Source organism: Ambystoma mexicanum, chromosome 11 (assembly GCF_040938575.1).
Source record: "Ambystoma mexicanum isolate Mex_15411 chromosome 11, UKY_AmexF1_1, whole genome shotgun sequence".
Lineage (NCBI taxonomy): Eukaryota > Metazoa > Chordata > Amphibia > Caudata > Ambystomatidae > Ambystoma > Ambystoma mexicanum.
This window is the reverse complement of record NC_090934.1, coordinates 1,293,692,921-1,293,716,097: the sequence shown is the minus strand read 5'-3', so window position 1 is coordinate 1,293,716,097 and position 23,177 is coordinate 1,293,692,921. Positions and strand designations below refer to the sequence as shown.

General features: G+C 49.4%; 1 protein-coding gene across 2 annotated transcripts in view; it reads right to left on the bottom strand.

The window, feature by feature from the left end:
* The window catches only part of COPS2 (COP9 signalosome subunit 2), a 764,758-nt gene that overhangs the window by 710,427 nt on the left and 31,154 nt on the right, over positions 1–23,177 (bottom strand). For both annotated transcript variants that reach the window (XM_069624784.1, XM_069624783.1), the window contains exon 2: positions 12,480–12,593. In XM_069624784.1, the coding sequence (XP_069480885.1) occupies positions 12,480–12,593 (114 nt within the window). The remainder of the gene's footprint in view (positions 1–12,479; positions 12,594–23,177) is intronic.

Here is a 23,177-nt window from a genome sequence, read left to right as displayed (position 1 = left end):
TGGCGGCGACACGTTGCGAACACCGAGGATCATGAAGTCAGTGTCGCGATCACGAGTGCTGGACCTTTGCGTCCCTTTGCTCGGAGACTAAAACACATGAGCGCCTCCTAGGACGCACGGTGGCCCAACGAGCGGGAGTGCCGAACGGATGTGGCTGAAACGATAGGACCGTGGGCCTGGTGGTCGGAGTGCTCCGGGCGTGTTGGATGCCCCATGGTGTGGTGGGTCAGGCTTTGGACGTCGGGTGGCGTGACTCTCCCTCGGTGACTGGCGGGACGGGCCCCCGCCCGACTCATACAACATTATGACCACGAGAGGTGTGAAACCCAAGGCCAAACAGCCCACGATGGAGGCTTACGCCAAGTCTCCCCCAGGGGCGGAAGGAGGCAAGATCAAAGAGACCCCCGTGACGACCGCGGAGTCACCTGGCACGATACAGGAGGTGCTGGCGGCGATTGCGGACTTAAAAGTGTCATGGGAGACCAAGCTGGGCCTCGCCATGAAAGAGCTACAGGAAGGCTTAAATCTCAAGATCGGTGCCGTCCAGGAGGAGGTGAATCTGCTTAGGCTGGATGTGAGGGCGGTCTCAGAACGCGCGGGGCCATCGAGAAGGAGACGGCCACGAACACAGCAGATTGCGCTGCTCATAAAAAGGAGCTACACGCCCTTGTGCAACGGGTGGGCAACCTGTAGGACAGAGCGGAGCAGGCGGAGGGACATGCCAGAAGCAACAATATCCGTATTGTGGGCCTACCTGAAGGAACTGAAGGGCCAGACCCTAAGGAATTTGTGGAATCCATGCTTTTGCAGGAGATTACCGGCGGGGTACTGACCCAGGGGTTTGCAGTTGAGAGAGCTCATAGGGCCCTAACCAGGAGGCCGCCTCCCGGGGCCCCCCCGCGGCCGGTGATCGCGAAAATTCTGAACTACCGTGATCGCGAAAAGATTCTTGAATTCTTTCGAAAAGGGGGAACGATTGACAGAGGATCGGCCAAGATTACGGCCTACCCTGACTACACGCTACAAGTACAGCGGAGTCGGATGCACTTCGGAGCGGTGAAAAGGAGACTTCGTGAAGCTGGCCATCGCTATATGCTACTCTACCCGGCCAAATTGAAAGTCTTCTACAGAAGCAGATCCCTGTTTTTCGAAACACCAACTGAGGCGATGGACTGGCTAGACGCGCTGGGCAGTCCTCAAGAAACAGGCATCCAGGCAGAGACTACGGAAGATAAGTAGCTTATGGCTGGGCCGCCTGGGGCAACGGGGCCGAGACATTGGGACTTGAATATAGTCATTTGTACGATATGTGATGCGTATGATGTGGTACAGACTGGCTGGCCCGTGGGGCGTGCCCACCCGTGGTCACTTGATTGGGAGCTCCAAGAGGCTTCCTTTGTCCCCAATAGTAACATATCTAGTTAGTTAGGTCGCTGTTAGATCGGCGACGCCCCGCGGGGTCCTATTCCTTGTAAACGGGATAAGACCAGACGCGGGTGGGCCTGAGATCCAGGGATGGAGCTGGGCTTTTGTTGGGATGGGAGGGGTTGTTTGCTGTGGTGTGTAGTTGGGAAACAGGGAGGGGGGATGGGGATCAGGGGTGGAAGAGCCGGCGGAGTGTTAGACCAAGGGGGTATTGTGGGGAGGGCGGGGCCGAATACAGACCAAACCGATGGCATCGGATAGTCTTCGCATAGTTACCTGGAATGTCCGAGGCCTCAATAGTTACCTCAAGCGAAACAAAGTCATGCTATACCTGAAGAGGATGCGGATAGACATAGCCCTGCTACAAGAGACCCACCTCACCAGGGAGAAATTGGAGGTGGTTACGAGGAAGTGGAAGGGCAAGGTAGTGGGTGCCACGTACTCGGCGTATGCTAGAGGGGTCATCACCTGGGTGGCGCCGCATGTACCGTTCTGGGTGCTCGACTCGATAGTGGACCTGGAGGGTAGAATGGTGGCGATAACAGGACTCCTGGAGAACAGGGAAGTACACATCCTCAACCTGTATGCCCCCAATCATGATACTGCAGCCTACTTTAGATCCCTCTATGGCAAACTCGGCCCCTTGGTAGGGGGCGCGATGGTGTGGGGAGGGGACTTCAATTGTGTCTTAGATCCCAAAATGGACCGGTCCGCAGACACCAAAGGGAAAATGTCGCCGGCGGCCAAGGCGCTCGGGACATTGCTAAGAGACTTGAGACTGGTGGATGTGTGGAGGAGACTCCACCCCACGGAGAGGCAGTATTCGCATTATGCGGCGCCATACGACTCATATACGAGATTGGATTATGTGTTTGGAACTGCCGAGATAGCGGGCGAAATAGTGGAGGCGGAATACAAAGCTCGAGTATTGTCGGACCATTCGCCCCTGGTGGTAGAGTGGCGACACCAACCCCCTAGGCCTCGGGTCCCCACATGGAGACTCCGGGCGGAAGCACTGCAGGATGAGGGTTTCCGGGAGGACCTGAGGGTTGCCATTGGGGAATACTTCGAGATAAACACGGGTAGTGTGTGTTCTGCGGGAACTCTGTGGGAGGCCTTTAAGGTAGTGGTGCGCGGAGTGGCGATCTCCAAATCCAAGGGACTTCAAGGGGGTATCGAGAGGGAGCTTCAGGACACCGAAAGGGAACTGGAGAGCCTGGCTCGTCTTGAGAATGCCACTCAGGTAGACAAGACTAGGATGAGAGACCTTCAGGTGGCGTGCAGCGCTCTTTGGGACCGACTATGTAGACTGAACCATAGGAAATACACAGAGAGGCTGCACGCGGGGGGCGACAAGCCAGGCAGACTGTTGGCCTAGCTGTACAAGAGTGAGTCCCCCCCCCCCCCGAGTGGTTATCCATGAGATCCGTGGTGAGGACGGTGGTCTTCGCAACACTCAGGATGGGGTGAACGAGGAATTCCTCAGGTTCTACAAACGTTTGTATGAGGACACTGGGGAGGACAGGAGCCAGGACATCCTGAACACACTGGAAGACATTGGTCTGCCCACCCTAGACGACCTGGAGCGGGAGGAACTGGACGCCCCCATCACTTCTGATGAGCTGGAGGTGGTGATCCGGGGCCTCCCCACGTGCAAGGCACCTGGGGCGGATGGCCTGCCTGGTGAGTTTTACAAGGTGTACGTGCAGGAGCTGCTGCAGCCTCTGCTGGCCTTGTTTAACGAGGCATACGAACAGGGAGAACTCCCGTTGTCCCTCCGTGAGGCCATGATTGTCCCATTACTGAAACCAGGCAAGCCGGCTGTTGAGTGTGGATCTTATAGACCTCTGTCCTTGCTAAACCAGGACAGCAAAATACTCACGGCAGTGCTGGCCAACAGGTTGAAGAAAGTGATTGGCAAGCTGATCCACCCGGATCAAACGGGATATGTCCCAGGCAGGAATATCAGTGATAACCATAGGAGGCTGCACCATGTTATCGACCATACTAAGAATGACACGGGCGAGATGGCGGTAGTGTCACTGGATGCGGTCAAGGCCTTCGATTCAGTGAGATGGCCTTGGCTGAAAGCGGCCCTGCAGGGATACGGCGTGGGCGCTGGTTATATCAGATGGGTCCAGTTGTTATATAGCAGCCCGGTGGCTAGGGTCAAGACTGGGGCCACAGTCTCAGATGCCTGGCAGCTTAGCAGGGGGACCAGGCAGGGATGCCCTTGGTCACCCATGCTATATATACTTGCGCTGGAACCGCTGGCGATATGCCTGCGGCAACAATACGGTGAGGTGGGCATTAATACTGCCAGCGGCAGCCACTTAACATCTCTCTATGCGGACGATATGCTGTTGTACCTCCGCTACCCGGAGGAGAACCTGCAGTACGTACTGGAAGTACTGGATCATTACGCTGGCCTCTCGGGCATATCAGTGAACCCCAGGAAGTCTAGCCTGTTCCCTTTGGGCGGGTACAAGGATGTCCCGTTGGAGAGGTTGCCTGTGTTGCCAATACCATGGCGGACCGACACGTTCAGGTACCTGGGGGTAAATATTTACCACCGGACTGAGGCGGTGCACAAGCATAACACAGAGAAAGCCATAGAGGGGGTCAAGAACAGCATGAAATTCTGGTCCAGATTGCCCCTGTCCATGATGGGGAGGGCGGCTTTGCTGAAAATGGTGGTCCTTCCCAGACTCCTGCACTTCTTCGTGAACGTCCCGTATTTGATCCCTAAAAGCCTATTTGTACGACTTCATAGTATGTGTAGGGGCTTCGTGTGGGGTAACTCCAGGAATAGGGTGGCCCTGTGGAAGATTCAGAACCCGTGCGAGAAGAGGGGTATAAGGCTTGCCCAACTTCGAACTATATTATCTGGCGGGACAACTGTTGTATGTGGCCAGGTGGTTGTCTGATGAAGATTCGGCGGAATCTAGGTTGCTGCGTGATGATGCGGCCCCATATTTCCTGAGAGAGGTGGTGTGGCTACAAAGGAATAAACTGACGGGAAGAGGGTGGCTATTGAGGTTGGGATGGGAGGTCTGGCACAGAACATGGAAATTGATGGGGGGAGTCAGAACCACTATCTTGGCAGGTCGCGCTGGTGGCCCTGTGTGAAAACGACACCCAACTGTTTCACTCTGTCCGCAGGCATTGGGAGCCGGTGGGCCTGGCCACGCTTGGGGACATATGGAGAGAGGGGGAGGCGCTGGACTTTCAAAAGTTGCAGGATGAGACGGGGGTGCACAGAGGCCAGTACATCACCCATGCTAGGCTAGTAAAACGTGTAAGAAAGAGATGGCCGGAGACGGCACTGGCAGATGATCCTGAGGCCACCCTTGAAACTATGTATGATGTCTCAGAGGGTGGGCATGAAATATCACGAATATACGAACTCCTGGGGGGCGTGGCCAGCGCGCATGTAGAGAAGGCGGCTTTCCGTGAAGCTCCTGCCCATGATCCTGCAGCACAAGAAATATCGGCGAAAATAATGAAGCTTCAGGGCTGAAAATCAACCGAGCCATAACAGATCCTTCCGGGAACACCAGATCAAAAAACCGGAGAGAATCGGCACAGGCAAAGCGGTTAACGAACCGTCCGAAATCTCTCCCCCTGCGACATCCAAGATGGCGGCCCGCAGCGGAGAGACCCACTAGACGTGACGGGACGGAGACGGGATTACAAGCCTCCGTGGAACAACACAACTTCCCACCTCCCCCCGGGCATCCGCGGTGCCATCACAAGGCAAGCGGAAACGGGGACGCCCGAGGCGACCCAGGACGGACAACAGACGGCGATACCCGGAAGGCCCCCGGAAGAGGGAACTAGGGAACTAGGTAAGGCCCGCCGTCCCCACCACCTGAAGGGAACACTCCCAAAGGAGATTTGCCCCCACGAGTTCGGGAGCCCAGCGGAGCAGAAATCACACGGGACTGACCCGGTTGACTCCCACCACCACAACCCGAAAAACCCTAACGGAGGCCCGTGGGTGGCGGAAAGAGGCCAGACCCTGTAGTGGAACGAACACCTTAGGGGCACAAGCAAGAGAATCCTGGCAATAGCAGTGGAACCACTCGATCCGGAAGTGGCTGCCCCATTTAAGGCCTCACCACCCTCCTAGCACAGGTCACGGACGGCACTCTATACTAACCTTTGCTTACCCACCGCATCGGGACACCGAGGGACTTGAATCGGCTCGATCCCATATTAGTAGTCCACCGACTGAAGCTGCCGAGGCAACACGACGCCCCGCGAGGAGAGATGTCTCCCCCCAAAAACAAGTCCAGAGCCGTAACGATGGACTCGTTCACCACAGCCCGTCCGAAAGCACAGACGCCACAAGCAGCGGACACCGCGACCGAGCCACCAACCCCGCCGGAGGACTCCCACGACTCCCAGATCCTCCAGGCGATAGCAGCATTGAAAACAACAGTCGAAGATATGAGAGGAGAAATAAAAACAGAACTACAACTAATAAGGCAAGATGCTCGCAACTTGGCCGAAAGAGTCACTGCCACGGAAGCCACCCTACAGGACAATACGGAGACCACACAAGAACTAAAAGCGAAAGTTAGTGAATTGGAATCAACAGTGGCCCGTTTGGAAGCACGGTCAGAAGATGCGGAAGGTCGGGCTCGCCGAAATAATGTCCGAATTCTAGGAGTTCCAGAAGACATGGAGGGCTCAAACCCCACAGGGTTCATAGAAACACTACTGTTGCAGGAAGTAGGCGCGGGCAATCTCACCCAAGGGTTCTCAGTAGAGCGGGCCCACAGGTCTCTCCAGAAGCGACCACCTCCCGGGTCTTATCCTAGACCAATGATTGCGAAAATATTGAACTTCAGAGACCGAGAGACCATACTGAGGTTCTCGAGGGAGGGAGGGGAGATCAAAAGAAGCAACGCATCAATAGTCATGTACCCAGACTATACCCCTACGGTGCAACGGACAAGGAACTCTTTCATTCCCATAAAGGCCAGATTGCGAAAATTGAACCTCAAATATATGCTGCTATACCCGGCAAGACTCAAAATACTATACAAGGGAAAGGCCATTTTCTTAGAGACTCCAGCAGCAGCAAACCTTTGGCTCGAACACAATAACCTCGCAGACGACACTGAAGAAATCCTAGAACACAACAAAAGATGAAACCATACGAAGGCCCCATGTACACCTAAATATTACGACCAAATTCGCCGCCGCACCAAGGAAATACCAAGATTGGGCAGGAAGCCGGAGGCCCACTCGCAGAAACGCTGATGACCCCCCCAACCTGGGAAGGTGTGGGCAAAAAACCCACACGCTGCCTGAGCCGAAAGACCTGGATAGGCCTGGAAGGCCCAGGAGCCCCCGAGCGTCGTCAGTTCGAAACGACTGCTGGGAGCAGTTTCTTGTTGTTGTTTGTCCTAGTTAATCCATTCCACAGAATGGCAGTTAAAACAGTTACTACGTCTCCACACAACAAAATGCAATCAGCGAACTGGCGGACTGAAAAGGCGGTCGTGAAGGATTGGAACCTGCGGGTAGGCGAAGCCCTTGACGAGCCCATAAGCACCCCAAAAGAAGCAAACGCCTCCCGAACCCCCCGACGATACCAAGATGGCAGAGCACATTAAAATATTAACCTGGAATGTGAGGGGCCTGGGCACCTATCTTCGCAGAAACCGGATAAAATCCTACTTACAAAGAAAAAGAGTGGACATTGCCCTACTACAGGAAACACACTGTACCGTGGAAACCAATGCAAAGCTGCAGGAACACTGGGGAGGACAGGGCTTCGGAGCACCTTACTCCAAATATGCCAGAGGGGTTTACACCTGGATCAACCCTCAAGTACCATTCCAACTGACTGGTAAGGAAAAAGACCCAGAGGGCAGATACCTGATAGTTTGGGGCATTCTCGAGCAAAGGGAGATCTGCATAGTAAACTCGTATTTCCCCAACAACAACATCCCTGCACACTTGAAAACACTGAACGCTAAGATGGTACAACTTAGAGAGGGTTTCTTCTTGTGGGGAGGCGACTTCAATTGTGTCCACGATTCCGTGCTAGACAGGTCTTGGCCTCCAGTGAAGGGTCCCTCCACAGCCACCATGTCCCTAGCCACCCTGGTCAAGGAATTAGACCTGACAGATGCATGGCGAGAATTGCACCCAGACGAGAGAGCCTACTCTTACTATTCCTCCCCCCACAAACTCCACACCAGGCTAGACTACCTCTTCATAAGTAGAGATCACCTGCCACAAGTAGGGGGCATGCAGTATTTAGGTAGAACTATCTCGGACCATTCCCCACTCCTGATGGACTGGCATCACAACAGTCCCAGGCCACCCATCCCCATGTGGAGGATGCCTATTAACGCCCTGAAGGACCCAGCCTTCAGGGAGGAGCTGCAAGAATCCATAGAAAATTGCATAACAGAAAACACAGGAAGTGTAGAACATATCGGCGTGGTTTGGGAAGCCTTAAAAGTAGTAATCCGAGGGGAAGTTATAGCGAAAGCGGGAGGTATCAGAAAAGCATTAAGAACTGAACTCGAACAGAAGGAAGGCGAGATCCAGAAATTAGAAGCCACCCCAATAGAAACCCCCGGAAGGGAAGATGACCTCAGAACCCTTAGAGATGCCTGCTCTGGCGCGTGGAATAGACTGGAAAAATTTGATTTTAGCGCCAGGACCAACAGAACACACGCGGAAGCAGACAAACCGGGCCGGTTATTGGCCTGGCTGTGTAAACGTGAACACCCCAAACAGATAACCACGACATTAAGGGACGAGCATGGCATAGAACACAAGACCCAACAGAGTATCAATGATACTTTTAAACATTACTACACAAATTTATATTCCCACGTGGACAAGATCCCACCGGAACAAATCGCAGATACACTAGAGGAAATAGGCTTACCTAAGCTATCACCAGCACAATCCGATACCCTGAGCTCTGACATCACACTAGAAGACATAGCAGACGCTATACAATCCCTAGCCACATGCAAAACCCCAGGAAGCGATGGACTGCCCTCTGAGTTTTATAAAACATTCGAACCCTCCCTAACGCCACTACTATACCAGGTCTTCTCAGAAACATATGAGAGAGGCGTTCTCCCAGACAGTATGACAGAGACCCTAGTGATCCCAATGCTCAAACCTGACAAACCCCCTGACAAATGTGACTCTTACCGCCCACTTGCTATGCTCAATTGCGACGTTAAAATATTAACAACGATCCTAGCAAAACGACTATCCAAAGTGATAGGGGAAATAGTACACCCGGACCAAAACGGCTTCATACCCGGCCGCAATACATCTCTAAATTTGCGCAGGCTCCAACACATCATAGCCCAGACCAACACTTGCGACGAAAACCTAGCACTACTATCCTTAGACGCCATTAAGGCGTTCGACTCCATATACTGGGAATGGCTAATAGCAGTTCTGGAGGGATTCGGAGTCGGCCAAGGATTTATCAGATGGGTCAAGATCCTGTATAGCAAACCTAAGGCCAGGCTGAAATCTGGGAAATACGTGTCTGAAAAATGGGATATTCAGCGGGGTACTAGACAGGGCTGCCCGCTCTCCCCCATGCTCTACGTCTTAGGATTGGAACCTATAGCAATTTATTTCAGACAGCAATTCTTTGATGCGGGGATCAGGCTAGCAGGAATAGACCATATCATCTCATTATATGCGGATGACGTCCTGTTGTATGTTAACAATCCCCACCTAAATGTGCCGACAATATTAGAGGTGCTCGACAATTTCACCAGATATTCAGGTATCAAGTTTAGCAAAACTAAATCCTGCTTGTTCCCTCTGGCAGGACTGAAAAACAGAAACAGCGATGATCTCCCCAAAGTGGGTATCGAATGGCAGACTGCCTCCTTCCGTTATCTAGGGATCCAAATAATGCATACCCCAGAATTAATGCACATACACAATACACAGGCCAAAGTACCAGCACTACGCAAATCCATAAGATTCTGGGCGAAGCTCCCATTGTCCATGCTAGGGAGGGCCTCGATAGCCAAGATGATTATTCTACCCAGATTTCTGTACGGATTCCAGAATGTCCACTTTTACATCAAAAACCCCTTCTTCCAGCTTCTCAATAAAATAATCAAGGAATTCCTCTGGGGAAAGGGCAGACATCGGGTAGCCTTATCCACGCTAGTCCTACCGTACGACCAAGGTGGCATACAACTACCAAATCTAGAAAAGTACTATCTGGCGGCCCAACTGAGCCATGTATCCAAATGGCTAGCGGACGAAGCCACGTCTGAGACACCCCTGCTACAGGCCATGATAGCCCCGATCCGCTTGAAAGAATGGCTTTGGGCCCCACAGAAACTGACACATAGACCACCACTATTGGCGACCCTAGGCAAGAAGATATGGCACAGAGCCATGATGGTCCTGCGCCTGAAACACCCATACTCCCGAGAAGTGCCAATCATCTCAGGGCTCGACAAGACAGACACCAACCCATACAATATCAGGCTCTGGGAAAAGAAAGGGATATACACTTGGGGCGACCTATACACCGATGGCATATTTAGAGAATTCACTGAACTGCAGGCGGCAGAAGATATCCAGGTCGGCCAATTCCTATGGTATCAAAAGCTCCGCAACATAGCCCGCACAAGATGGTCCACCTGGCCGGAAGAACCCGAAGAAGACCCCTTCTTGACACTGTTGTATAACTTGAGCGAAGGGGGAAAACCGATATCTCAAATATACAGTCTTCTGAGAAACATCCCTAATCCTCGCAGTGCTGCATTAAAGACCCGCTGGGAAACAGACATGGGACAGGAAATGACAGATAGCGAATGGCTCAGAGCATTGACCTTCCCAAAAGAGGTCTCCAGGAACCAAAGATTTAGATTAATTCAAATCAACGTATTATACCGTACCTACTTGACCCCGAGCAGGGTGGCAAAGTTCAAAAGGACCACTGAGATGCACTGCACCTGGTGCGGGACGGATGAGGCTGACTTGATCCACATGCTATGGAACTGCACCAAGGCACAGAACCTCTGGTCGAAAGTGCAGCAAACCTGTGAGGCAGCAGAAGTCACAAGATACAAATGGACCCCAGCTGAGTGCCTCCTAGGCAGCTACTCTAGGCCAGCCAAACTGAAACACGCTGTAAAGGTAATGGACCTGCTATGCATAACGGCCAAAAGAACCATCGCCATGGCCTGGAAAAAGCCCACAGGACCAAGCCACAAAGCATGGCGCAGAGAACTGGAAAGGTGGGCGAATGCCGAAACCAGAGCCTGGGAGGACAGTGTAACTAGATCTACCGAAGACTCGAGCATGGCACTGGAGGCATGGAAAGACACCTTAACCAAACTGTTCAGATCCCCCGATGACAAACCTCCCTGAATGTCGCAGGTATCCATCCCACTGCTAATCACGAAATCAAGGAACACTCGAAACCACACCCCCCAACCCCCGGACTACACCGAGAAGAACTCCCCCCGCTCCCCTGTGGACACTAAACCCACCCTCCCCGACAATGCCCACCGCCAAACACCCATTCGCAAGGAGACTGTTAATGTTAAGTTTGTTTATGTATGTTGTTATTCTGTTTTATGAACAAGGCATGACTGTAATAAGTCGGTCAGGTGCCCTGAATTAAGGCCCAGACCAGTAAAAATGTAAAGCGCTCTTAACCACAAATGCCAATAAATAAATTTTAAAATAAATATACGAACTCCTCAGAACGAAGGCTGGGAAAGAGTTGCCCCAACTGAGGCATGAATGGGAAGAGGAGATGGGTGAACTCATGACGGAGCGTCAGAGGGTCCTGGGATATCATAAAAAGGTGTCCAGAAATGCACGGCTCCAACAACTCCAGTTTTACATTACTCACAGGGCCTACCTGACTCCCCAGAGGATCGCACGGTTCGGAGGCTCGATTACTCAAAAATGCCCCAGGTGTGGGGAGGTGGAAGCGGGGTTGCTACATATGTTTTAGGCCTGCCCGGAAGTGTATAGATTTTGGGAGGAGGTCAAGATGAAGCTCGCAAGTGGGGGAGTGGTGTTGGACGTGGGATCTGCCTGGTCATGTATGCTTGGGATCTTCCCCAGGCCCAGACACTTTAGGCATTTGAGCAAGCTGAGGGACCTGGCATATGTTCTAGCCAAACGCAGGATTGCCATGAACTGGAAATCGGCTAGCAGGCCGAGAGTGGAACTATGGTGGGCGGACATTGTGAGGTGGGCGGAGGCCGAATCCGTGGTCTGGTTTGAAGCGGTCACTACAGGGGGCGAGGAGGAGATAGGGCCCTTGCTGGCCTGGCGACAATTGGTGGCCTCTATGACCAACCCACAACAGGGCTTGGACGACTCTGAGAATTCTGAAGATGTGCCTACGGACAATGTTTCTCCTGACGGTGCCCCGACTGAGGATGCAAGGGAGCCGGCTCTGGCTTGATGAGGGGTGGGGGGAGTTTTCCCTTTTTTTTTTTTTTTTCTCTTTTTCCTTTCTCGTATTTTCTTTTGTGGTTTCTGTAAATAATTAACAGTTGTATTGTGGTGTGTGTTGTTTGTTTTTCTAAAATATAAAATCAATAAAATATTTTTAAAAAAAAAAACAATATTAGCATCGGTATATCAAAAATAGACCACCCCCAGTTCAGGATCACAATTTGAATATAGGGGTTGGGATTTCTCATTTCCATATTTTTAAAGTTTGACCCCAACTTTACCCCCACGCAATCTGATGCCTTTTTCATAGAAGGTGGCACAGTGGTGCTTTTTCTAAATCTATTAAAGAGTTTTAGATTGTTACACCAAAATGAGAACAGTTGGGTGGATTTTAGGCTCTGGTGGTAGGAGGAAGCAATGCATTTGTATAGGTAATATTTTGATTGCCTGCAATTTTCCAAATGAGCTCTCTGCATCAATAAAAAACAAATAAGACCAAAAAGGACAACTGAACCATTTTAGAAATAGTTCCGGAGGGTCAACTGTGGAGTTCAACACATAGGTAATTTACCACCAGCATTAGCAACATTACAGGCTGAAATACACACCTTTTGAAAACTGCTAAGCGCTGCTTTGGGGTCATCCTCCTTCAAAGCTTTTGAGTTGTAGTACTGATTTTCCAGATCCACATTTGGCTCGGAGTTACTGTCTTCAGAGTATTCCTGCATTATGAAAGAAAAGAACAAAGCAGAATTGTAAAGTTTGTCTTCTGAAAAATTACCACATACAGAAATTAAAAGGAAGTATAAGCCAGAAGGATAAGCACATTTTTATTAAAAAGTAGTCATCATAATGTCAAAGTGGTTTGGGGCGCTTTTAAGGCCAACATAGGTGGATACAGCAATTTCACTGATGAGTCAAAAATAAAATGAAATGAACAAAATATCCTCCTCGGAAGCGGAATTAAAGAGATTGAATTGTCTTCAAAGCACCAATTTTAACAAATTAAATTCAATGCTAAATAACAACTGGCAATTGGAAGATTGCTCTAAAGTGGCACAATCAGGGCCCTGACCACCATCCCAGGGCTTTCAGAGTTTATTAAAGCTGAGAAAACCAACCTACTACGGTTTTCAGAATAGAGTTGCATGCTATCTGGGAGGTAGATCAGAATAAGAGTTGCATGGTCCTGCTTGGAGCCGATACCCAAATTACCAGAAGGTCAGAAGGCTCTTGAAAAACCCAACCAAAGCTACAACCCTCCATATCCCTCCCTCCCTCCCTCCCTCTTTCCCTCCCTCCCTCCACATCACTCCTTCCACTTGTGGCATAGGAGAATTTCAGACAGACCTCCCTTTCAGTCAACACAGCACCAGTAGACCAGCTCTTGGGCAGACCACAAAATAACACCTGGAGAGGCAGAGTGTGAGACACACAGACCAGAGGAGGGGACGGGGGGGGGGGTTGGTGGGTGTGCTGGGGGCAGGGGGGTGTTGGGTGTGACAGAGACTTGTCTGCAACAGAATCAAAAACATTTTCCACAGTTAAGGGTGATTTTCTTTAAGCCCGTCGGTCAGGTTCTTTCGGTACATCTTCCTGATTTAGGTGCCATTAGGGATTCCCTCAAGCTTACCGGGCTCTCTGAGTGGTAATGTAGCAAAGAAGCCTAGGTCCACGTCTCAGGCAGAGGAGAGGGGTGAGGTAGTCAACAAGTACACAGAACAAACTGTTCACAAATACGAAATGAGGGAGTTGCCACACATTTTTATAAAAAATATAATCTTTATATAAGAAAAGACATGAGATAAATGTCTGCACTTACACACAAGTAACCTTTTTAACATAAAAGATGGCAGAATGTAACAAGTAAAACAGCTTCAGGGTTCAGTAACTAGTTTTAACTCGAAGCGGGAAAGCAGTAACAGGAAAGCCACAAATATTGTCTAGCTTTGCCATAAAGTTAAGCGAAGACCAAGTGGTACAGTTTTATGGATTTGGGCCAAATATTGGCAGGAAAGAGCTACTGTCTGTGACAAAGTGTCCCAAGGTGCAGTTTCTAGGGCTTTAGTGGAGTGAAACTCACAGGTGACCCTTGATGGTTAAGAGGGGTCCCAGAGATGGCGAAACAAGGAAAGGACAGGACTTATTAGCAGTGGAAAGTCAGGACAGCACCGGTTTGGCGGTTTTCAGGCAGCTGCTCTGCACATTTTTTTCCAACCTCCCTAGGTTCCAGTGATGACAAACCAGTGTAGGAGGGTTCCCAAGACCCAAAACCTTTGGGACGGATGAATGACGATTCAGCGCTTCCCAAGTCAACGGTTTCAGCTGATGAAAGTTGAAGATGTTGTGGGCGCAGCATTCTGCTCCTTAAAATGGACGTTAGATACAGAAGACCCCAAGGAAGAGCGAATATTGAAGAAAAGTTTATAATGTCACACGAGAGGAGCCAGCCACAGAAGGAGGACCAGTAGCGGTTTGGCAGTGTGGTTCAGAAGCGAAGGCAGCACTGGCCCCTGGAGCTTCCCAGACAGGAGAGACGGAACCAGAGTGCTTGTCCTGGGAGGACTCCTCTCTGGTCAGTTCAGCACAGAGGATCTTCGGGGCCTTGGCAGCGACAGAACAGCCAATTCTTGGTCCTGCAATGCGGATATTGGTCAGGAGCGTCAATGAGGAGATGCCTTCGAGCAAGAGTTGCTACTCAGTCAACCCACCAAAGCAGAATGAAGGAGTGCCACAGCATGTTGCTTCTGACGTTCTGTAGAGAAAGCTTTGTTGTCTGATTCAGGGGGCGTGTCAAAGGATGCTGGTGCAAAGCTTCAGTCCGACCTTGAGCAGCAGGCCTTCCAGAGTCCCAGCTGTAGACAAGCTGGGTGGACAAAGTGGGTTTTCCTTTAAGATCCCCCTCGGGAGGCAGCGAGTGAGCACAGAACACCAAGCATAATTCAAATAGAAGAGTGGTCAGACAACGGCATACCATTCCTCCAAGCACACCCAGGCACTCGGGAAGGGCTCTCACAGCGGAATGATTCCACACTATCACACAAAGGCATCTGCCAGTAAGAACTAATTTTAGGCAGTCCCAGTCCTGGGATAAAGGCATCAACGGGCAAAGATGATCACCTCCTCTCATACACAAAGAGGGACAAGGGCTAGTCAAGAGAAACTTCGGGCTTCGACACAAGCAAAGACGGCCATCATTTTGATTAATTGAAGAGAGGGGGCAAAAAAGGCCACAGACGAGTGGAATCAATTTTTTTGTGACTAACCATATTACAGAGTTGAAAGAGAGACCACCAACCTAACCACATAGCCAACAGAGAAGGGTAATATTCTCTGAAACGCTATGGGGTAACCTCACTTTAGGAGCCATGAGTACTCTTACGGCAGAGCATGCAAAACAAAGCCATGCTTTCACTCAGGCTTTTGAATGAGACTGGCAAGGAGGAAACCAGTCCAAAAGCCAGCAAAAGGTACAGAGGGCTAACACGAGAGGTAAAATGTGGATTTCTACGCAACAGCCACGGATGTGAATAGGGTAAGAGATTGGGAGATGCAGCATGAACCAATACCAGCAAGGAAAAGAAAAACAAACCAAGGAGCAGTCCTGTAACAGGCCATAGGAAGTAGCTATAGGGCAGCAGTTGCATGCTACTGCAGCTGAATGGAGCAGATTGAGAAGCAAGGCAACAAGCACAAGACTACAGAGATCCTGTCTGTGTGTCGGGATACCACAGGCGAACTCCTTATCTGCCAAAGAAAGACACTCGAAACAGAAAGACCCCAACACGAGTCAGGCGGGTGAAGCAACCTGATCCACCTGAAGACTGAGGCCAAGTGAACTGGGCACTATCTCCCTTCTGGAGAGAGACTAAAATTAAAAAGAAAAGAAAAAAAGCCATGCACTTTTCTAATGAATGGATAGCGAGTTGGATGCTATACCCAGAGACTGGGTTTCTGGAGAACCAATAATCGTGTCGGTTACTAGAAGCCTAAAATTGTAGGGAGACCAGCATTGCTATTAGAGAGGCTACCCAAACACACTAATGTATCCCCTTGTTGCACATTCTGATAAGATTGATCTGAGACAGCAGGTACATTAACTTTTTAACTACAACCCTTGGACATCTAGGCGTTTCCACATGCATAGCCCATCTTGTCAGGTGAGCAGAGGTGAAGCAATGTACCACAGGGAGAGAAAAAATGAAAATCGGTTGTGGGCGTCAGAGTACTCTTTCACAAAGAGAAATCAGGAGGGGAGTGGCGAGCATGCCGAGAACATTGCATTAACCTATTTGACTGAAGAAAATGACCCAACTAACAATTTGGTCGAATTTGACACGGGTGATTTGGCCTTTGGGCCAATTTGAGCGCATATATTGCTAAATCGCAACCCTGGAGAGTGGGGGTTGCGGCGGTGTCCCACGCTATCCAGGGTTGGTATTTAGCAATTTTGGAGGTGCAGGAGTGTCCCCCACTTCCTTAAAATTGAAGGCGGTGGACACACTAAAAAAACAAAAATAATAAAAAACACGGATATGCATTTAAATTCATTCTCTCATGCAATTGTTTTTCCGTCAACGTGCTGCGAACAAATTGCATACGGTTAAATCTGCCTAAGCCGAGAACACAACTGAAACAAAAAATATCAACAAAGGGAAAGCTTAGGAGTAGGGGCAGGAGAACAGATATGAAGACAATAGCCAGGGAAAAAAACGGAAGAACTGTGTGACAAAGTCCTGGGCAAAGCAATAAGAATTTGACGCCATAGTGGAACGATATCCAAGGCAGCGGTCACCCATATCAAAGATTGGAATTAAGAGATTTGATGCACGTGGAGACACCGTCAAATAAGCACAAAGACTCAAGCATTAAATGCTTACCAGAAAGCGAAGTCCAATAGCCCAGTCAGAGGCATTGAGTAGGGGAGATTAGGCATGCTGATATGATATTTTATTTGTATCGCACTCATACACAAGAGTTTCAGAGCGCGACCAGGCAAGGGAGGGGAACAAGAGAGGCCAAAACAATGATCTTACTAGGCCCAGTGACATTGAGAACGCGCAAGTGCAGGGGAGAGGGAAGGGGGAGAGTGCAAGGGGGAAGGGGAGAAGTGGAAAATGCGGAGCAGGAATAAAGAACAAGTGGGCAATGTAGCCAGCAAGGTGGCAAGTGCAAGGTTTAAGGCGCAGACAATGGGTGACTGGTAAGTGTAGGTAAGGGGACGGTAGGGCTACAGATACAGACCCAAGTGCAAGGGTTGCCAGGAGGTGTGTGGGTGTGTGGCTGGGTGGGCAGGGACCTGGGCCGGAAATCAGAGGGTAACCAGGTGTACGTTGCCGAAGCAGACAGATAAGCAGGGGAAAGGAAGAGCGAAGATAGAAACAAAGAGGAAGGTCTTGAGGCGCTTCCGGAACCGGAGTTGGTTCGCCTCAAGTTTCAGAGTGGCAGGAAGGCTGTTCCATAGGGAGGCCCCAGCCGAGGAAAGAGATCCACCCCCTACTCATTGGTTGGAGAAGCGACTAACCCTGAGAGAGTTTGAAGTGGAGGAGCGAAGAGCTCGAGTGGGAAGGTATTTACGGAGAGAGAGTTTAGGTATTTTGGACCCAGGCCGCAGAAAGCCTTGTGGACAATGCAAAGGGTCTTGAATTTAATCCTTGCAGCCACTGGGGGCGAAAGAAGATATTTCAGCGCTGGAGAGATACAATGCTAGGGTATGAGGCCAAGGACAAGTCTCGCAGTCCAGTTCTGGACGAGTTGCAGAGGGGGAAAAGATTAGAAGCAGGCAGATTTAGAAGGAGGTTGTTGCACTCGGCCGCCTAGTGAGAACCAGAGCTCTAGAGACAGTAAGCTTCTGGGGGAAGGAGAGGAAACAAAGAATACCTCTAAGTAGGTGCAGTTGGTAGTTTGACTTCTTAGATACATCAGAGAAGTGTGGGGAAAAGGAAAGCATGGAGTCTAAGGTGACCCCGAGGTTTTTAGCTTCACAGGTGGGAGCAGGAAGAGGAAGAAGGGAGGCCGGCCAGGGAGTGACAGGAAAACAGAGTGCAGGTGTGCCAATGAGGAGAATCTCAGTTTTACCGGCATTAAGGCAGAGATCATTGGCAGTACACCATTCCTGGATAGCAGACAGACAGTCCAGGATTAGAGAAGGAGAAGAGGTGGCAGCGGGAAGCCTGAAAACGAGCGGAGTGTCATCCTCATAGCACTGAAAGTTAAAGCAGAGAGCGGCAATGCAGTGAGCAAGAGATGCCAGGTATTGGTTGAACATCCAGGGAGCAAGGCTAGACCCCTGGGGAACACCACAGATAGAGGAAAGGAAGGAATGAAGTTGGACCTGGGAGGGTCGATCAGAGAGGAAGGTGGTCAGCCAGGCCAGCACCATCAGTGATACCCAGGCTATCACGGAGACGGTTGAGCAGGATGGCATGGTTGACCATGTTGAAGGCAGAAGAGAGATCGAGTAGGATGAGGACAGAAGGGATGTTAGAGTCAAGGTTGGAGAGCAGATCTTCACGGATGTTCAGGAGAGCAGTTTGTGCCTCTGGCAGCTCTAAAGTCAGACTGATGGTCATGGAGACAACCAACAGATTCGGTGTGAAGATTAAGCTGGGAGATGGGAGATGGAAAACTTTTCCAGGAGTTTGCCCAGAAAAAGAGTGATGGGGAATTGGGCGATAGTTAACCGGGCAAGAAGGGTCAGCTGTGGGTTTCTTGAGAAGAGGGTGCACAAGAGTGCTTCAGAGGGGAGGAGAAGGCTCCAGAGGTGAAGGAGGAGTGGCAGACGTTGGCCATAGCAACTTTTGCAGCACATAGTCCAATACCCAGCACAAGGTTACGACAAAGAATAGAAGAACATGTAATGCATTTAAAGTCCAATAGCCCAAAATAAAATAAAAAACATTGAGAGCAAGGTTTCATGCATGTTGGAAAATGAAACCCGTTACGCTAGTCAAAGCCCAAGAATCATTGGGAGGGATTTTTGCCACAGCTAAAAGAACCCATGACAAAGTTATTTTTGATGCACATAGAATAACCAAGGCAATTTCTCTATATAAAGTCTAAAGAAACTCAGAGAGCAAAGTTCGACACACGCACTGACAAAAAATCAATTAAAAGTCCAAGAATCATTGAGAGTGCAAGGTATGACCGATACTGTGAAATGGAGCCCAACTATTGAGCGAGAGAAAAAAAGCATGATGCAGGTTTTGAAAAGAAGACCATTCAAAGTCTGATAACGATTTAAAAGATTAAAGTTCTGTGTATGCAGGGAGTAAAAGCCCAACATTTACTGAGAGTCTAGGAGAATACTGAAAGGGTGATTAATCACTGGATGCAAGTATTTGGTAAACTCACTAAAAACCCTCGTTCCAAACAGGTATCACAAACACTGTCTTATCCGCTGAAAACCAGAGTCTTATACCGCAGCTGGAGTATAATAAGAACAGATATCACATGACGCAGTTGGCGCATACTAAGGAAGGGAAGGCAAATATCCTAGTGCAGGCCCAAGTCTGCAGAGGGCTACAGATAGAAGAGCAGACAGATTATAAGAAACCTGGAGCAGATCTGCAACAAAGTCAACAGGAAATCAATTTAGTAAAATCGAACCACTTGGACACAAACAAGAGGCAAATGAAGAGAGATCAGACTTATCCGCTTCACTCTGCAGAGTTCAAAATTCCAAAGAGCAGGGAGCCATTCAGCTCCTACTTGTAGTCTATAAGAACTTGGTTAGCTTGAAATCAACAGCAACCAGAAGCTACTTTGGCACCCCAAGTCAGCGGGTGCCATAAATAAATATGTGAAATTAACTCTAGGTTTTAAAAAAATGTGTCTAAAGCAGCATTAGGATACATCCATAACACATTTAAACCACAATGGGCCATATATAACTGGCACAACATTATAATTTGCTCCACATATGGAAGTTAGATTTACAACTCACTAGGTCCCAGCACCTCCTACTCAAGAGGTAGCTCTTGCCTACTGGGTGATGCTGGACACCCAGGAGCTGCTTTTAGCCCTTGTTACAAAAACATACTCATTTAAAAAAAGTATTTTCAGAAAATGTAACTCGTTAAGCGAGTTTGGTCTTATGGACAAGAGATCATAACAGCACAACAGCCATATCTGTTGAGATGGTAACCATATTCAAGGAAGTACAAGAATGGTTTAATGGCAAGAGACAGCCCAATAAACGTCCATACAACAAAAATCATTCTTGGACAGCAAATACATGTGAACACAAGTACAGCAGTGATAGAGATGACCTGCGTAAACAGAAGGTAACAAAAAGGGATTATTTAGCACCATTCCGAAAAATTTGCAAATTGAGCTTACAATAAAGTGGTCCTAAAAAGCACTTCAAGAATCTGAAGATTGTTACTGTGCAAGCTAAAATGAATTGGAAGTATATACAACTATGAGTACATTTTATCTGTTTGATTGTTTTCTTATGGATGGGCCCCATTACATTTCTAACCGCAATCTGAAAGTTTGACAAAAATACATTGAGTCAAAGCAAGAAAGGGAATCACCAGATACAGGAGGTAATCAGTAAAGGAATAGTCTGTTATTGCTCACAAACAGATAAATGGTTGGGACAACGCAGGGTTATCATCAACAGACTAATGCTTTGTAGAAGCAAATATAAAAGACATAAGCTAAAAGAAATCAGAGTTTAAACTAACTGCTGCTTATGGCTTAACCCTCTTGGGTTTTCCCGATATGATGCAGGTCATAACTAATCTGTGCATCAGCAGCTAGAGAATGAACGGCCATCCAGGTCTATGCAGATTTCATCTTGGCTGAAGCACACTGAAGATACAATGAACCAAGAAAACGACCAATGCAGCAAAGCAAGAACGTTTCTCACAAGTACCTTATAACAGTTCCCCTCAAATGCTTAATACAGTCTTGTCAAGAAAAGCTCAGTTGTGATACAGGAGGGCAGTGTTGTCTACACTACTGAAGGCAGTTATTGTCAAAGTTAAACAAACTTCCAATGTCTCTAGCTGCAGATAATTGAACCACTAATAGTTGAAACAGCAGATGTTTTGTGTATCAAAGTATAATAGATCATATTCCAAGCAAGAGAGTCAGGACAATAAATAAGGTTGTCATGAGGTAACATGAACCATTTTCCCTGAGCAGCAAAATGGGGGGCCACTGTTAAAGGATGTTACACAATGCCCAAAATAACCCAACCTCGTGCCTGGAAGATGCACACAAGCCATTATGGTCATTTACTAGATTTGTTCATACCAATGGCCCACCCAACCCTGCATTTGTGATAAACACCGGGAAAAAGCTGCTGGGTGATACAGGAAGTTTGGAAGGCACAGAAAAGATACACGACATATGCATATGAATATTAACCACTGAAACGCATTGAATCTGCCCATCAGTTGGTAGCCGCTGGCACTGAAGTGCAAGAGACTAAACATCCTTAAAGAGCCCCAAAATGTACATTGCTGAAAGAAAAGTGCATGTTCCCAAGTAGGAGCGTAAGGGACCAGGTTTCACGAATAGATCGTGATGACTGGAATAATAAAGTACCACAGAGGCTGCTGAATATACAGGATCCTTGGAAACCAAAGGCAGGTGAACGTCAGTTGCAAACTACTCACCGGCCACAAAAGACACTCACCCACTCAGTTCTCCACATGCACAATTGTGTACTCGCCAGGGGAAATTAAGTCCTGCATCAAATTTTGCGACCATTTCTGAAAGACTAGGATGAAAACTGGTGAATTGAGGCGCCGGCTGTTGAGGTTCCCCGGAGAGGAGACCGGTAGGGAGCGGCGGAGCCTGGCAGAGATCCAGGGGCAATGCAAGTGGCACCGGAGTGCAGTGAGTGGTGGGGATGCCCGGACATCCAAGCAACAAAAAAGGTGCGAGCAGCATCTAGAAGCGCTTGCTGGGGGAAAGCACTTGGTTTGCAGAGCACACAGCAGCGGCTCGGTGAGGAACCTCAGGTAGTAGCAGTGTGGTCCAGCAGCAGCACGACCAGGAGGACCTTATTGGACCACAAAACATATAGAGGCGTAGTACAGATAATAGTGATGGTGGAAAGCCGGATTTGCAATGGAGGCAGTGGGCTGATACCCTCGGTGCTGTCCGTATGAGGAGGTTGAGGCGAATGGAGCATTAGGCGGGAGTGCCAGTGGGGGGCTAGTGACCTTGGACTGAAGTGTTATTGGTGAGATAACTGTCCATCAGAAGTAAGCAGAAGAGGACAAGGACAAAAGGGAGCATTCCTAGCACCCGAGAAGGGCCCTGCAGAGCAGCTGTCCTGTCAACTAGGAGGACCCAGAGGTGCAACGGTGGATGATGCAGGAGGGTTTATAAGGACTGGAGTTGCATTAGAGTGTCCCCTTGGAGGTGGTGGAGTCTATTAATGAAGGCTGTCCAGAGGATGTAGATAGGACTGAAGAGAAAGGTTACCACAGCTGGAGCTCGAGATCACGAGAAACATCAGCGGGGGTACACGGTCCGAGGCGAGGAAGAGAGGCCATTCACCAAGGAAGAGCTCTGTGCGGGCCCAGCCAAAATTAAAGGGGGGGGGATAAGAGAGACTGTCAAACCAGAGGCTGCCAGTACCAGGGAGGAACTCTCTCCGGTGATTACAGCTAAACGCAGAGATAAATGATGCGCTGGGACACTGAGCGATGGAAGTTGAAGGCCATTTCACTTGGTTGGCCGAAAAGATACCCAAGCTGGTGCAACAGACGCAGGGAGCAGGCAAGCGGATCAGAGCCTCGAGGAGAAGGGCAAGGATTTGGAAAATAGATCACGGAGGGACAATATCTGGATCAAGAACCTCAGGGAAGCAGCGGAAGGCCTGCATTTGGAGGGTTGCATTTGAGAGATGTTCGGTGATCATACGGTGGGGGCGGCAGAGAACTCGGCCAGCACATAGGGATCGAAAGACTGCACAGAGTGGATGGCCGGAAAGCAGAGCCAGGGGCCCGGCCGCAGGATATCCTGGTGAAGATGCATAGTTTCAAGGACAAATCACGGTTGACGAGTGCGACCAAAGGGAAAGGGAAAATCAATTGAGGGGAAGCGACATTCAACTGTATGATGACTTGTCACAAGAAATCGTAGCGGAAATAAAGCCGTTTAAACCACACACGGAGGATCTTAATAGGAGGAAGATGACATAACAGTGGCTTTTCCAGGCTAGGCTTCAGTTTCGCACAGACGGTTTCAGGCTCTGGGCATGTGCCCCTGCGACTCATGAGGATGGAGGCAGAGAGACAGCAAGGAGGATCCTCAAGGGCAGAGCTAAACAATCTCTATAA